This window comes from Pipistrellus hanaki, assembly GCF_964339955.1.
Source record: "Pipistrellus hanaki genome assembly, chromosome: 18".
NCBI classification, from domain to species: Eukaryota; Metazoa; Chordata; class Mammalia; order Chiroptera; family Vespertilionidae; genus Pipistrellus; species Pipistrellus hanaki.
The window spans coordinates 24,036,640-24,054,180 of record NC_140520.1 but is presented as its reverse complement, the minus strand read 5'-3'; the positions used below and the strand labels follow the sequence as shown (position 1 = coordinate 24,054,180).

The 17,541-nt window shown below is 36.2% G+C and overlaps 1 protein-coding gene across 4 annotated transcripts in view; it reads right to left on the bottom strand.

Moving 5' to 3' along the window:
• The window catches only part of HMCN1 (hemicentin 1), a 343,610-nt gene that overhangs the window by 41,101 nt on the left and 284,968 nt on the right, over nt 1-17,541 (bottom strand). For all 4 annotated transcript variants that reach the window (XR_014793395.1, XM_084866565.1, XM_084866564.1 and 1 more), the window contains 11 exons: nt 17,336-17,443; nt 16,788-16,925; nt 16,525-16,659; nt 14,530-14,799; nt 11,709-11,899; nt 9,931-10,144; nt 8,038-8,172; nt 7,132-7,322; nt 5,517-5,598; nt 792-1,061; nt 93-263 (listed from right to left, as the gene is read on the bottom strand). Coding sequence is in view for 3 of the 4 variants with exons in the window: in XM_084866565.1 (XP_084722691.1) it covers nt 93-263; nt 792-1,061; nt 5,517-5,598; nt 7,132-7,322; nt 8,038-8,172; nt 9,931-10,144; nt 11,709-11,899; nt 14,530-14,799; nt 16,525-16,659; nt 16,788-16,925; nt 17,336-17,443 (1,905 nt within the window). In the remaining variant the exon portion in view is untranslated. The remainder of the gene's footprint in view (nt 1-92; nt 264-791; nt 1,062-5,516; nt 5,599-7,131; nt 7,323-8,037; nt 8,173-9,930; nt 10,145-11,708; nt 11,900-14,529; nt 14,800-16,524; nt 16,660-16,787; nt 16,926-17,335; nt 17,444-17,541) is intronic.

Sequence of the window (17,541 nt, the reverse complement as noted above, 5' to 3'; positions counted from 1 at the left end):
TAAAATAAAAAAAGAAAGTACTAATTCTGGGACAACCCATCGTTAGGAAACTGAAATGAACAAATGTCTATCTGTCGAATAAAGAGTAGTACCTGGACACAGTTTATGCTGACAGTTCCGCATTTCCGAATCTGACCCTTGACATGGCTTCCCACCATTGGCTGGAAGAGGGTTGTTGCACAGGCGACTTCTCTTTTGGATGCCTCTTCCACAGGTGACACTGCAGGCTCGCCAGGCAGACCACTGGGAAAACCCACCATGAACTACAAAGAAGACATTCTACTTTGTCTCTGTTTTAGTGAACAAAAAAACCTGCAGGTTGGATTTCATGAAAACGTGCACTGGGTCTACAGCTAAGTCGGGAGCTGCTGAGAAATTGCTCATGGAAGCTCTCTTTTATGGCAAAATGAGAGAAGAACTTCAGTTAACTAGAGCTTCTGCCCAGTTCCTATCCTAACTCATTCAGACATGACTACTGAAAGTACATACTGTTTACCTTTTGAATATGCCTTTAAAAAGCAAAATGTACACATTGATTTCTGAGAATAAAGTGGACTATTTCCAATCAAAAATTCAGTTTGGGAATTTAAATGATTAAGTTGGTATTTTTTCAGCGCTATTCTGTATTTAGTCCCTTCAGCCTGCAAATTGTGGTATGCTTTTTGTCCAAGCTCCATAAGCTAGAAATGTCTCAAGGGTTTAGGAGGCTTGGATTAAGATGCTTAATAATCTTTATGACTTGAGTTGCTCTGTGTGCTGTTTAATATGAATATCCATCTGATCACACTCACCTTGGACTGTGACTGGTACTCTGACCAGAACAGAACCCATCAAATTTCGAGCAACACATTCATATTCAGATGTATCTTCTTTCTGAGCAGCAGAGATATATAACGAGTTGTTGGACAACACATTAACACGGTCATCCCAGGGAATAGCGTGCCCTTGACGAAACCACATAATGGCTGGATGAGGCTCTCCAGTGGCCTGACAATTCAATATGACTTTGCCACCAACATTTATAATTGTTGCTATTGGCTCAAGAGTGATAATAGGAGGACCTACAAAAAAAAAAAAGTATATAATGCTTCTTAGTTTTGGGAGTAATATAAGCATTTTCATCAATATTATATAGTAACATTATTTTTATTTTTTTATTTTTTATTTCTTTATTGATTGTGTTATTAAATATGTGTCCTTATTTCCCCATTCCCCCTCAACCCCCCTATTCATGCCCTTACCCCCCTGTTGTCTGTGTCCATTGATTAGGCTTATATGCATGCATTCAAGTCCTTTAGTTGATCTCTCCCCCTTACCCCCACCCTCCCCTATCTTCCCTGAGGTTTGAGGTTCTGATCGATGTTTCCCTGCCTCTGGATCTGTTTTTGTTCATCAGTTTATGCCCATAAATGAGTGAGATCATGTGATATTTATCTTTCTCTGCCTGGCTTATAAAACAAGGTAGCTTCTCAACTACTAAGGTTGTAATTACCATTGATAGAATTTTCATAGCTGTTTTACTTAGTAAAAGTCAAAATTTTAAATCCTTAAGCAGAGTAGCCTAGAACATGGGATCTGCAGTCAAGGTTTTGAATTCAAGTCCTGCTTCCACTCCTTACTACCTCTCTGAGATTTCGTGTCCTTAAACATGGTGCCTAGTTTGAAGGATTCTTGTTAGACTCCATTAAGGTGATGTAGGCACAGACCAAAAGAGTATTAGTGCTATTATTAGCATTGATGTTTTTTACATAATGAACATTCACATATTTCACTTTATATATATATATATTTTGTGGTAAGGAGTCATTATTAACTTATTCTTTCATTAAATCATCATTCATTTATTCATTAAATACACATTGAGAGCCTACTATTTCCCAGGCATTGTGCTAGATGCTGAGGATACAGAGGTAACAGATATAACTTCTTCTAGTTTAAAGGAGTTCATAGTCTACTGATAAGATAGACCAGTAACTAATTATTTAGTTGTGTTATAATATACCTATAGAATGAAGTAATAGGATAGGTAGATTACAACTTAGTAGAGTAGGTAAATGTATGGAGTCATGGGAACATAAACAAAAATACCTTAATAAGTCACATGAAAATATGTCACTGGAAAAGAAGATGAAAAAGGACATTCAAGAATTATCAAGAAAGTAGGAATGATAGTACTTTCTATCCTTGAATTGTATGAGGTAAAGGAAGGAATTAATGACTACAGGGTTTTGATTTAGGAAATATAGTGTATGTTGGGCAACTTGATTGAACATTGGAGGAAGAACAGATTTGTTGGGAGGGAGTAAGGAATGATGATTTGCATCCATTCAGAACTGTCTCTACACTTGAGGTATCTGTGGGTCATGGCTATAGAAATGTCTAGATGGAACGTGAATATAAAGAAATGGGCTAAAACTACAGACTTGTGAGTCTTTCACATGTGGATAAGATTATTTCAGAAGTGAGTCTAAAATAAGAGGAAGAGGGCCAGAGACAGAAACTATTGCAATATTATTGAAGAGATGGACAGAAGGGAAACCCATCAATGGTATTAAGAACTGATCACTGAGGTAGGAAGAAAATCAGTGAAAATGGTATTCTGGCAACCAAAGGAAGGAGTTCCAAGAAGGAGGTAAGAGTTAATAGTTCCTATAGTGGATGACACCTGCTCTAGTGAGGTCTTTGGAGAAAATGTGAAAGAAGTGTACATAGCTGCTGATGGAATATTTATCGTTTTATAAGTCTACATGTCAAGATAGAATATGAAAGACTTCATGGGGGGGATAAGAAGCTTGACTGTATTTTCAAAAATAGATAAGATTATATATAAGAGAAGGGAGCCTATTGGAGGGGAAAAAATAGCATGGTCATGAATTTAGCTTTGAAAGGATGATTCATCTAAGACCTTGTGGCTTACAAGGTCTTAAACATTTGGTTAAAATCTTCAAATGAAAATTAGAAAGATTTGCATTTACATAGGTAAGCAGAGGGGAGTGTGTATATCCTTGAAGGAATACGATGGGATGACAGCAGTGTTTTAGTGGGATTGAGTTTAAAGGAAGGATTATTTGCTTAAAGAGAGGGAATAAATATCAGATAATTCAGGTTGGTGGTTGCATAGCTTAGATCGAGAAGTGTATCTGGAATAATAGAACATAAAACAAAAAGATAGAAGGAAAATGTGTTTTATTGTGATATTAATATGCTAGTATTTTATATAAAGAAATTACTGATGTATTGCCTTTTCATATGAAGTTAGAATCTCAGGGGAGTCATTATTAATGTAATATTTATATGAACGCCCACATCATTCTACACAACTGATGTTTACATTAACCTCACGCTAGGAAGTTTCAATGCCTGAGCTTTTGTTTCTCTCCCAGTGTTCAGATTACATTATGCTTTTAATAAGCTTGCTGAATAAAGTAAATACTTCAGATTAATCACTCAACACTAAATGGCAATATAATGACCACATGAGCTCATCTGCTCATGTTATTATGGTCAAAGAAAGTGTCAAATAAAACTCAAAATCTACCATAGTTGACCATTTCCAAATGCACACAAGGCTGTAAATTAATCCAAAAATAAAATTCCTTATGTACATCTTTCAAGGTTGACTTAATTTCACCAGTCACATAATGATCAGTTAAACATGGTCATTTTATCAAAATGAAGACATGGTTTCTGGTTCTTTAATCTTAATTTTAAACAAATTATCTTTTTGGCTTCTTTTATATGACTCATTTATTTAAATGTCAGTAATTTTAAATGAGCTCATCTAATGCAGCCTGTCTTAAACCTGGTCAGTGAACACTCTTTCATAAGAGATTAATCATGTGATGTTCTACCTACATTCACCCAAACAAGGAAGGGAGAAGTTTTCACGGAAATAACATTTAGTATTTGGGAAATGTGGCATTTTATATCCTCCTCTTGTTGAGTTGTAACTCACATCAGCATATTAACATTTTTTGGAAAGATCTGCAATAAAGAAACTTTACTGCATATAGTGGGTGTTCTTTATATATTTAATAAATGACTTATTTCCTCAGACTTATTTGACCATCAAACTCGACTTTTTTTCTAATGACATCCCACAAGATTATCATTTGATAAATATGCACTTAGCAAGATATGGAAACAACCTAAGTATCTGTTGACGGATGAATGAATAAAGGTGTATGTGTGGTGTGTGAGTGCATGTATAGTTTATATATATATATATTCCAGCTAAAACAAAGAAGAAAATTCTGTTAGTTGAGACAACAAAGGTGGACCTGGAGGGCATTATGTTAATGAGATGAGCCAGACAGAGAGAGACAAATAGCATATGGTATCATTTATATGTGGATCTTAAAAAAAAAAAAAAAAAAAGTCCAATTCATGGAAACAAAGAGTAGATTATTGGTTGCCAGAGGGTGGAAAAAATGGGAATATGTTGGTCAAAGGATATAAACTTTCAGTTATAAAATGAATGGGTTCTGAGGAGCTAATGAATAGCATGGTGATTTTAGTTAATAATACTGCACGGTATACTTGAAATCTGCTAAGTGTATAGGTCATTAGTTTCCTCACCAAAAATAAACCAAAACAAGCAGTAACTGGGTAAGGTGATGAATGTGGTAATTAACTTCATTGTGGTAATCATGTCACAATACATAAGTATGGCAAATCGTCACACTGTACACTCTAAATGTTTGCAATTTTATTTGTCAATTCTACCTCAATAGCTTGAGAGAAAACACTGTCTTAGACATTGTAAAACTATCTATTCAATGTTAAATTCTTAGAGAAAAGTGGTTTGGCAAATAGCTGTTAGTAAATGCCAGTCAACAGCATCTCTCCACAGTGAAGGAAGAAAATGTAAATTCATCCCCTTAGGTACTGAGCCTATTCACTCAAGTTGGTTGGCTTCAGTTCTCAACTCGATGATGCTGGCCTTGGGTTAGTCCCTGAAGTGGTTCTGGGGACTGTTCAATGGGTCTCTGGAGTCCTTCCTGTTTTTCTAATTATGAAAGCACTTTCTTCTGGGGGTTTCTACTGAGGGGCTTCATGATGCGGATGATAAGCCTGCCCAGATCACATAGCTATTCCACGGAAATAGCAATAGGTCTGGAGCACTTTTGAGGTCATTTACACTAGGTCATTATTTTTAATACATACTTTTAAAGAGCCCCAGAATGGCATCTTTGCGAGCAATTTATAAGAACTGCGGTGAACTATAAGAAGAATATTCAATGGAATATATTGCAAACAAACAAAATGCTCTGCCGTGAAGCACTTGCGATTTTGAACTGCAGGTGTTAGATAAAATAGAGAAAAATGCCTGTGCCAAACTGTATCTGCCTTACGCTCAATAACAACGGCTCCATCAGCCGCAGAACGTAAGAGCAGACAACTCCCTGAAAGCTGCCGCTGAGGTACCTGCTATAAAGTTAAGGACAGTGGACATTCTTTATTAGGCAACATTGCTTAGATCAAGTGTTTAGCTGGAATTGAAGGAAGCAGCTTACTCTGCAGTGTCAGGCTCATGCTGCGCTCCACCACCCCGGCTTCGTTAGCAGCTACACATGTGTAGTCACCGGCATCGTCATTCTAAGGAAAAAGCAGTGTTCGTGGAAACGTGAGCTTACAGAGTAGGGCAAATAATTTTGTTCACTATGACGCTAGTCTATATCAAATTTCCTTTTTGAGATGGCATGTCAATGGAAATAGAAAAACCTACATATCTTTAACCCTATCAATAGGCTTAAAAAAAAAGAAGCGGAAAAAGAAATTTCCAGCCTACTTTCCCCCCCCACCCCCAAAACAGCTCATTATTGCTCTCTAGGACAGTACTTACTAGGAAACCAAAGCAAACATAGCATTTTAAAATAATCATCTATCCAAAATTACCTTACTGAAGGAAAATGTTGATGTTATGCTTATAGTAACTTTAAAAACATTAAAACAATCAGGGCAAGTTAATAAATATTGAGTCTTTTCTAATGAGGATTAGTTAATAAAAATAATTAAGCTTAGCCTCTATATAGAGATTGAAAATTAAGAAAGCGAAAAGCTAATTTATTGGAAATTATAAAACATAGAATGTAATTCCCAAGTTTATATGTGTGTGGTATAAAAAATAGGTACTATATGAGTTTAGATTCGGCAACTAGTAAGAGTCACAGATTTCGCTAAAGGTCTTATGAATAGGAGAATTATGGTCTTGTTAATAGAAACATTATGACAGTAAAGGGAAACTGAATTGCAGGAAATAGAGGAGTATGGGAGAAGGAAGATAGATGTTGATTTAGATGTTCAGTTGGGGTTGCCAATGTGTTATCAAAATAGAAATTTCTAGTAGGGAACTGTAACTGAAAGAGTTTCAGGATTGGAGATAGATATTTAGTAATCTGAAATTGTGTGAAAAAAAGATTTGTATTAGTATTAATGTTGGTATTAGAAGTACTAATAATCATAGAAGTAGTAATATTTATGTAGACAAAGGGGCAAGAGGGAATAATGCTGAAACTCATTAGTGTTACAGTAGCTACATCTCAAAATTTTAGGAGATAACCAACATCTAATGCTGAAACTAAATTAAGGAGAATAAAGACTAAGAATGGTCCATTGGATTAGGTGACTAGAAGTATGTTTTAATTATTATTTCAATTAATTAAAAAACAGGTTAACAAATTACCTGCATGTAGTCTAGCTGAGAAATATTAGATAAAATATCTCATTCACATGACCCTCAAATTAGAATAACTTAAATCTCTACTCATTTTCCAAATTACTAAAGTTGTTGAAAAGCCTACTATATAGTTATTGACTTAGTGATGAAAACTGCCCTAAAACTTGTTTGTAATTGTGTTTGTGATTTTTTCCATTTCCTGTTCTGCTGATGCTAACCAATAGGCCAATGATCGGGAAAAAAGAAGAGAAACTATTTTATGGTTCATACTTCTTCAAAAGGCCTAAAAAGAATCTATTTGAACCATTGTTTCAGTCTTTATAACAACCCATTGATTCAGATTTTATGATTTAAATTAAAATGCGAGAGAAACTTTCCCCATCCATGGCACCTATAGAAAGGCATTCATTGTAGCAGCTGAAGTGTATACCAACAATTCTAGTGAGACTTACTACGGTGCCATAAATGGCCAGGGAGCCATTGCCAAGTTGGCGGATTCTGTGGTTAATTTCAACATCCACCCCCTTTCTGCTCCACTGGATGGTTGGAGCAGGATCACCTTTGACCTCACAGTTCAGAATTGCGTTTCCACCAAGTGGTTCAATCCAATTAGCAGGGTAATCACCTTTGAAGACTGGAGGTTCTGGGGAAAAACACAAGTCAAGTAGAAGTAAAAGGAAACTCTGATAAATTCTTTGTGATTTTGACTTATTTAGAAAGATCATTTAGTGAAGGGTACAGCCACTTTCAATCTCCATGAATTTCCCAAAATCAATGGCTCATGCTAATCAATTAGATAATCTCACCAGTTTAATATTTTTGCAGATGATTACACTTTGTGGCAAATAATCTCCTTACTTACTGCTTACCTACTTTGAGTTGCATGTTTAAAATATTCTTTTTCTTATGAATTTGCATACCTGTGAATTAGGACTAAATGGGTTAATAAACTGAAGGTATGGTGCATCTATTAATACACTAATAAAAGAAAAATATGCAAAATGACCATACCTCCACGATGCCCACCAGACAATAAGGAGTGAGTATGCAAATTAACCCAACAAAGATGGTGGGTAAATTTGCATACCCAGGCATGGAGTGGCTGGGCGGGGAGGGTTGCCTGCTATGAGGGAGAGTGTGGGCGGTGGAGGGAGCTACAGGAGCTGTGCTCTGGTTGGGAGCGACGACTTGCAGGCTCCTGGGCAGCCGGGAGCTCCTGGCTAAGCCAGGGGAAGAAAGGCCTATTCTTGCACAAATCTTCATGCAATTTGCCTCTAGTTACTACATAATAAGGAAGGAAAATGCAAACCATTTATTATAAGTAAATTATGAGTAAAAAATAAGGCACATTTACCTACCTTTCACATAAGCAAATCCAACTGCCTTCACAAAACCAACGCTGTTCTCTGCAGTGCACACATAAGTACCCGAATCCTCTTTGGAAACCCTTTCAATAACAAGTTCACTGTGTCCATGGACACTGTCAAAGTGGGCTGAGAGAAACAAGTTAGGAAACAACACGAATGCCTGTCAGTAACCTAGGGAAATAACCACAACAGCTCCGTATTTTGCAGGTTAGATTTATGTGTTAGTCAGCAATTGAACCTGAGATCTCATCATAACCTTGGAGAACAGAGCCTTTTCCACAGATCCCTTCCCTCTGGGCTACTTGCTATGTCTTTAAATGCTTGTTTGAAGAATGAAAAACAGCAGGAGGAGCAGGAAAAGAGAGTGAAAACAAATATTTTCAAAACTATCTTAGATTGAAAATACACCTTTCATCTCCAAGTGTTGCCTAACCCTGGTTCGTAGTCTCTCTGGGTTTCAAAAATCTTTCCCTCAGAAATACGACATTTTCCATTTAATTTATCTCGCCACCACTTTTCCTCCCAAACTATTTCCATCAAAAACATGAAAAAATTTTCAATTACAGTTCAAGTGACTTGGCAGGTCAGAGGGGATGTCATGAAAACGTACACCCGTTAGGCAATGACAACATAATAATTTAAACTTCCCCATAATCAGTGATGATATAAATACTTACAGAGGTAGTTATAATATTTGGAGTACACTTTAAGGTTAATCCTAAAGCAACTGATACTAAATAAGATTCTGATTAGACCAGCTAATATAGAATTATGTTAAGTATATATTTATCTTGCATGAGTTTTCCACTCAAACCATCTTTTAAAATTTCATACCACTGAACATTAAGTGAGAAATTAGGCTTTAAAATTTAAATAGCTAAATAAGAACTACACCTTCAGAAAATAGTACTTAAGATATTTTTGCACGTTATTTTCCCTTAGTGACATATACTATTGTTATTAAGGTGATATAGTTGATGAATTCCAGTCATTAACATAAATATTTATAACAGAAAGAGCTAAAGTTTATTACTACATTTCTAGAAAGGTATTTATTAAATTCTAATAATGCAGGATTTCAGAAGTCAAATTTGGACAAGTTTTACTATTGCAACGTCTTTATGCTCATAACGAAGTCTAACAAATAAGGAGGTATTTGTCGTCCCAGCTCTTGAGTTCCAGGCACTAACTACCTCAATATGTAGTTCACATATTGACTAGAAATTTCTACATAATCAATCTATACTGTAATAAAGATTAATGCAATCAGTGAGAAGCAGAGTTCTCTGTAAAATTAACACTCTTAATGGTAGCCAACATAATTCATTTATCAATAATGAAGGAGATCCAGTGGGGATAAATCTAGGTGGCAGTATTTATAATACACTGTTCTCCTGAGGGAGACAGATTATTTTTGGGTTAAAAATATCTACTTATGTCCTGCAATATATAGCCCTGTGACCAACTTATCCTTTCAAAAGAATGACAAGAATACCACTTACACGTTTTATAGAACGTGGACCAATCAATTCTTTTTAAAATTGTTTTGCCGTTTTTATTTTTTCAGAGAGAGAGAGAGAGAGAGAGAGAGAGGAAAACAGAGAAACATTGATGTGAGAATGAAACATTGATTGGCTGCCTCTTGCATGCCCCCCTCCAGGATCCAGCCTGCAACTCGGGCATGTGCCACAACCAGGAATCGAACTGGCAACCTTTCAGTGCAAGGATGATGCCCAACCAAATGAGCCACATCGGCTTGGGCAAACAATGACTTTTTCATGTAACTTTCAATCAATTCCCGCAGCTAAAGGAATGAAGATTGGATTAGAGTTTTTTTTTTATGGTCATATTTTTTTTTCTCTTCTGAAGAATTAAATTACCAACCTGGGATAATATTGTTATTGAAGGTCCATGTTAACTTGGGCAGTGGAATACCAGTTGCTTTACAGCTTAACCTTAGCCGCTCTCCTTTATTTAATGACACTTCTCCAGGAAGCTCAGTGAAAGTGGGGAGAACATGTACAGCCAGGCTGACAGTGTGTGTGTCTTCACCTGCAGCGTTGTTTGCAACACAGGTATAGGTGCCAGCATCCTCCAGCTTACAGAAAGAGAGATCACAGTGCTTAAAATTATATAATCTCACATCACATTAAATAAAATACATCAACCTGCCTAGCTTGGTCCTCAAAGGAACATTCTTTTTATAAAAATATTTTTATTGATTTTCCACAGAGAGGAAGGGAGAAGGATAAAGAGCTAGAAATGTCAATGAGAAACATCAACCAGCCGCCTCCTGTACACCCCCTACTGGGGATGTGCCCGCAACCAAGGTACACGCTATTGACCAGAATTGACCTGGGACCCCTCAGTCCGAAGGCTGATGCTCCATCTACTGAGCCAAACTGGTTTCGGCTCAACATTACATCTTAATGTTGGCATGTGAAAGGTCCCAGTCACTGGCCCTCTTTTCTTCTTTATCTGCACTCAATTTCTTGGTGAACTCATACAGACTTAAAATACCCTTCTATATGAGTACCAGTATTTCCAGCTCAGATCTTCCTTCTAAATTCCAACTATACTGAACTTCTCATTTCAACTCTCTGCCTGGATGCCTAAAACTCATGTCCAAAACTGAACTCCCAATTTCCCTTTCCCTAGCTTAACTTTCAATATCTCTGAAATTGGGATATAACTTAAAAACTGATCATCTGCTCTAGTTTGCCTGTTTACATTTTTCCCCCCTTAGTGGTACATAAAATAATGATCCATCTCACCACTGAAGGAAACTTAAGACTCGAAGAAATGAAACTTTTGCTGGCACATGTGATCAAATTAGGGCCTACTGTCATGGCTTACCAGTAGGGCTACTTACCTGGTCATCCCAAGGGTCTGATTCAGATAAAGTAAATGGGATCAACTTTATCATTTTAATCTACTCAAATAAGTCCATTTAGTAATGACATTTAGGCATTTTAAAGGGTGATGAGAAGAAATAAGATATGCACAAAAGCTGTGAAATTAATTTATATTTTAATTATGTTTAATATTTGATGCCAAGTGTGATATTATCAAAACACGTAATTTTTTAGTCATGGTATGCATGGACATATATTTTACACAGGGGACAACCAGCGTAAAACCAAGAGGCTTTTGACAGCTACGATTCTGCAGACAGATGAGTTACCACCTGAAAATATTAAAAAAAACCTCAGCATGCAAAGATCCTGAAGACTTTAGTTTCCTTGTCAATGATTAGAAAGTATTATTTAAACACCTTGAAAGAGCCAGAAAAGTGTGTGTTTTTTGTATTTGTTTAATAACATATCAGACTTCCTTACATCTCCACTCTTCTAATTGCTCCCATACATGGTTATAAGTATGGAATATAACAAAGACACTTAGAATGTTTTTCTGAGAAAACAGATTTTCATAAAAATGAAGTAATACTTTTAGAAGGAGGCCATTCACGAGTTCCTACTATCTGTTTAATATTACTTTCAGACCTGGGACATAAAATAAGTATAAAATTAATTTTATAAACTGATTTTATAAGAGTATTCTTCTTTCGTTATTAAAAAACATATCTCCAAGTTAAGCTATTGAAAGAAAGAAGATAAATCAACAATTTGGCTCAATGTACTATCCATGTCTGTTTCACTTACCACAACATTCTCCAGAATGAGTTCTCCATAGGGTTCAACGGTGTATTTTCCTAACAAATTGGCTAAAAGAACATTGTCCTTTTTCCAGTGAACTGCTGGTGTTGGGATTCCATCAGCCACACATGGAAAAACAGCCTGTGAATTCTCACTGACCGTATAGTATACTTCCGTACTTCGAATTTTGGGTGGCACTACGAAGAGTTTAAAATAGATGGTCATTCAGGATGTTGAGTGCAATAATATATTTTTTACACTGAAAATTAGCACAACAGAGAGTCTTTTGAAGGTAAATTTGCTAGAAATACTAAAAAATCTATTAAGATATTGATTTGTTTGTTACTATAAAAGCAATCAATACTTTTAAAAATATATTTTATTGATTTTTAATTTTTATTTATTTATATTTTTTATTGATTTTGTACGGAGAGGAAGGGAGAGAGATAGAGTTAGAAACATCGATGAGAGAGTCATCAATCAGCTGCCTCTTGCACACCCCCTACTGGGGATATGCCCGCAACCAAGGTACATGCCCTTGACCGGAATCGAACCCAGGACCCTTCAGTCCCCAAGCCGACGCTCTATCCATTAAGCCAAACCGGTTAGGGCTCAATTAATACTTTTGATGTTAGCAAGAATTGTCATGGATTTGAACTTATTGAGTATTTTATAGTTTCAGAGCAAATGACTTAGGGCAGGATTGAAAATCTTTACATTTTATTTGACTTTCTTACTTGAGTTTTTTTTTTTTTTTCCTTTCCAGTGAAGTAAAGCAAACACCAAACGTGCTTGTATTGTTGTAAACTGCTGGATTTGTATCAGAGAAATATTGTGAGAATGAACTAATGAAAGTTGCCAGTTTAAACACTGTAACACACCGCCTCATTGTGAATATCACAAAATGCTAAAGAAAAAAAATATTGCGGTATTTCATGTGTTATAACAAATGCAAGTAAAAGCAGGTCAAGACATTTAATTCAGGTTTTATACTGTCACAAAGGAAACATATAGTGATTTCATCACTCTGTGCATTGTGATACCAAATATTTCCTGTGCCTCAACTTTTTGAACTAGAATTTTGGCAATAAAGGTAAATTGAATGTTCTGATGTACTAAAAAATACATGGATGTAGAACTAAGATATTCTAAAGGAGAGGTCTTTAAAGTTTTAAGAATATTTGGGTCAAAAAATAAAAATACCTCCCGTCCCAAAACAATGAACTTTGAAATTATTAAAATATATCAGCGAGAAATGGATCCACTGTAATACCCTTTAAAAAGTGACAGGACAACAGTTGGTTTCAGTAAAAGTAAAGCTATTATGTAAACTCCAATTTCTCATCTCTTTTATAATTATATGAGAAAATATACAAATGTGATTGAATATATGCATAAAACATTACAGATATGAAAAACATAAGAACCTATTTTGTTTAACGGTACATCATAAATATTCATTTTGATTGAACTGTGCTATATTTATATTATCTCCTTTACACTGGTTTCTTTGGAGTTAGTTTGTTAGTTGTTATAGAGTTCCAACATTAGTACATTTACTTCAAATCATTCCTTTTCAAATGAATAATTTAAGACTATCCCTTTATATTTCAGTTTCGCTTTGGCCACACACCATACATTTTGATATGCACTGTCCTTATTTTATTATTTTCTAAATAATCTAAAAATAAAAACATTATTTGACCCACTTGTTAGAATGGTATTTTGTAATTTGCTTGGGTTGAGGCTTTGGCATTATGAGTTCATCACAAATGTCTAGCTTTGTGAGCAGGAATTGTGGCATTTAAAAAAAAATCTTAATTATTTCTTTGTTGTTTAGTATCTGGTAAATTTTCTACAAATACTCAAAAAGGAGTGCTATTTATTTATTAGTTCCTTATGTATTATTTTGATTAGATAAAATATATGAATTGAAAGCAATATATTTCTTTGAAAAAAATGTAGAAAACTCATAAATGGTGATTTTTTTTTGTTTTTGCTAAATTATTCATTTACCAATTAAAAGTAATTTCACTTGAACCTTTACAGTAACTATGAAGCTTTAGGAAATTCAAATACAGTTGAAAAATTAAAAAAAAAAGCTTTCACAAACTTTTGAAAAAAGAAAAGCAGAAACTCATCATTAAAACAAGAGTAACTGCTATTAGCAATACTAATATTACCAGTACTAATAATAGTTTTGAAAATAGTAGTGAATAAGTTTGATTTGCTATTGTTTCCTACTGCTAATATTTATCATCAGTCTTATATATTAACAACTAAAATATTTCAATACTGATCTTTAGATAGTCTGTCACTGAATACAAAGGCAAATATGGTACCTTTTTTTCTGTTACAAAAATAGACATGTAAATATTTTGCTACTTTAAAATAATGAATCAAATAGATCTTTAATTCTCATCAGGTTCACACTATATTTATAATGTCAGTCGTGGTGATTAGTTTGGAGATAAGATGACTTTCAACTTGAGAAGTGAAGCAGAAGACTCGCCAACACAAATGGACTTCTCATTAGGCCAAGTTCAGAGCTCAGTCATCACAACATGAGTGCATCATTGGCAGCATATTAACTATCCTGGCCACATTATTAATGAAATATCTCTTTCTCATATGCAAATAAATGCCTACAGAAAACAGATGTGAAGGGCAAGTGTACCTGCAGCACACACACACACACAGAACCTCCTCCACATTATGAATTATTGGTTTTGCATGGTTTTTATTTCCATCAGATGTTTTCTTAGGGGTCTTTTCTCTTTGCCATGGCGATGCAGCAGATTGAAATAACTGACGTGAAACCACTTACCGTGGACAGTGAGCTTGGTGTTCGAGCTGCTAGATCCTGCCACGTTAGCCGCCATGCACGTGTACTGGCCGGCGTCCTCGGGCTGAGCAAAGGCTATCTGCAAAGCCCCGGAGCTGAGGGTGCGCTGGCGCACTGATTCCACGATTGCATGGCCACCTTTATGCCACGTGATGTCAGGCGGTGGGAGGCCGTCCGCCTCACACGGTAGTGTGACAGGCTTATCCACAGCAATGATATATTCCTTTGGATGGAGGCTGATGACGGGAGGAACTAAAAGATACAAAGTTCAAATTTCATCTTAAAAGTATGAATGTACCATTTACACACTATTGTACTCACCTCACAGAGTGAAGTTTCAGAGATAAGAAAGAAAATCCTGACTTTCACATATCATCAAAGGGTCAAGTTTGTTTTCATTGACCTCATTTCAGAAAATTGTTCTTTATATAGTTAATACAGGTAAACAATCAACTTTAAATAAGGATATAAACATATATTCCCAAGGAATTCCATGTCCAGAAAATGTAGGCGGTGTTGACAGGCACTTTCTTTAACATGCATGTATTGTGTGATTCACTTCAGCTACTTAAACTTCCAAAACAGACCCCTTCAAAGTTTGAAAATTATTTATCTGCTCTCTACTTATGCATTTTTAAAAAATTAATTTTCCACAGAGAGGGAGGGAGAGGGATAGAGAGCTAGAAACGTCGATGAGAGAGAAACATCAGCCAGCTGCCTCCTGCACATCCCCTACTGGAGATGTGCCCGCAACCAATGTACATGGCCCTTGACCGGAATCGAACCTGGGACCTTTCAGTCCTCGGACCGACACTCTATCCATTGAGCCAAACCGGTTTCGGCTACTTATGCATTTTCTATGGAGCTTAGTATGGTGTCTCATATACAGTGGACAAATTTAGTGAAGTATTACTTAAATGAATGAATACATAAATGAGTGGGTCATGGAAAAAACTGCATAGATAAAAACTTTTCCTACTTCTTCAGAAAATTATGGAAGGGCTGATAAGGATTTTCCCTTCCTAGTTTATAATAGGTTAATGACCACTATTGGTCTGGGTATTCTATTGAGACTTAAAGACAGCTTAAATTAGCATGAGAGAACAACCAACTACAAGCACAGGAGAGGATAAGGAGAGGAAAAGAATGACCTCCCCACCTTCAAGTCCAGCTCATATGGGACCCCCTCAAACAAGGCCCTTTCACCACTGAAGTGGTCCCCACATTTTCCCATTATTCTCCATCTCAGCCTTTGTTTTTTTCTTCTGAATAGCATATATCAGAATTTATAACTATTTTATTTATTTGGTAGTTTTCTTCTTTTTCATACTATAAGGGAAGAATCATGTCTGTAATGTTCAATGTATTTCCATTTATTATCCCAATAAATATTTGTTGAAAAAGACAAAGAAGTTAAATTTACAATCTGCAGGTGAGTGAGATTTACTATAGTAATTAATTCATCCTAAGAAAATCACGCTAGAAGGAAATTCAAAATCAGCTCACGCAAATTCAGTGGCTCAGAACCTATTTTTAGTGGACTTAATGCACAACGGCAATGCATAGGATATGAAAATTATATCAAGAAAATATCAGTTAAATGTGGGGGTGGGGGGAAAACCCATCTTGTCTTGAGAACAATTTTCTTCCCATCCACTTGGTTTAACTGCTATTATAATATGTTTTTAAGTGGATTTTGCAATCTAATGTTTCAATTATGGAGAGAATGGCTTTAAAAATCACCTTAAATAAAACAGAGCACCAAACAGCTGTTCACAGGAGATCAAAATAGGATGAGATGCCTCAGTTTTCTATACAAACAATGCCAAAAAACCCTTCCCAAAACAAATTTTTTTCTTCATAAAGGTCAGAGATGACATAAACAAAAAGTACTGACAACTATTTTAGACATGAATTTTGGTATTCAGGGTCGCAGCAACTTTGCAATGAAGACGTACAGATTTGTTATTTGGGTACCTTGAACATTTAACTTGATTTTGCCCAAGGCTGTCCCAGCTGGATTCTGAGCCACACACATGTACGAGCCGGCATCCTCCCTTACGGCTCTGGAGATCTGCAAGCCGCCTCCAGGAAGAACTGCGTGGCCGTTGCCTGTATCACAGTAAGGAAAGCGGAGTGAGAAGAGTTTTTATTTTCATTTAAAAAAAAAATGACACTGACCTCCGAGTCAGAAAGCACCGTAGAGCCGTGGTTTTCTGCATAGAAACTGTGGCAGGTACCTGAAGTGATGACATTGATGCCTTCTTTTTGCCACGTAATGAAAGGACTGGGTGTGCCCGTTGCTTCGCACGGTAACAGGACGGGATTGTTCAGAATGACGTCCAGTTCACTTGGCTGAGGCTGAATGGCTGGCGGCTCTAGAAGAAGCAATCAACAGAAATGACCAATGCCACTCACTGGTGGCAGCAAAGTCTATAGTAGCCATGAGGTTACACATGCCCACATTCATAATTCCAAAGCTGTAGTGACTTGACTTTCCCAGGAGAAAAGTGACCATTGGTCATATAACATTTCTTTTAGTCTTGCTGCTCCTGGAGCCAGTTTCCATTAGAAGACAAACAGGAACAGGTTATAGAAATTCAAGAAGAAAAATAACGTTTTCTGAGGGGTGTATTATCTGTGTGTTTTCTTTAGTCTATTTCAGACTATCTACCAGGCTTTCTTATCTTCAACATTATTGCTGTGGTTCACAGCTCTAGAACAAATGTGACAAAACAAAACAAAAAAACCAACGTCCAGTTTTTAATGAGTCAATCATCTTCCATACCCTGGACACGAAGGGTCACGTGTCGATGTGCAGAACCAGCGGCATTCCTGGCGACGCAGGTGTATCTCCCAGCATGGCTCAGCTCAGTAGCAAATATTTCAATGGCTCCTAAAAAGAAAAAAAAGTTTCCATGCATAGTGCATCCCTGTGTTTCTGGTTCAATAAACGATGGATGGTTCTCTGATTTTTGTGTTTCATCCCCATGG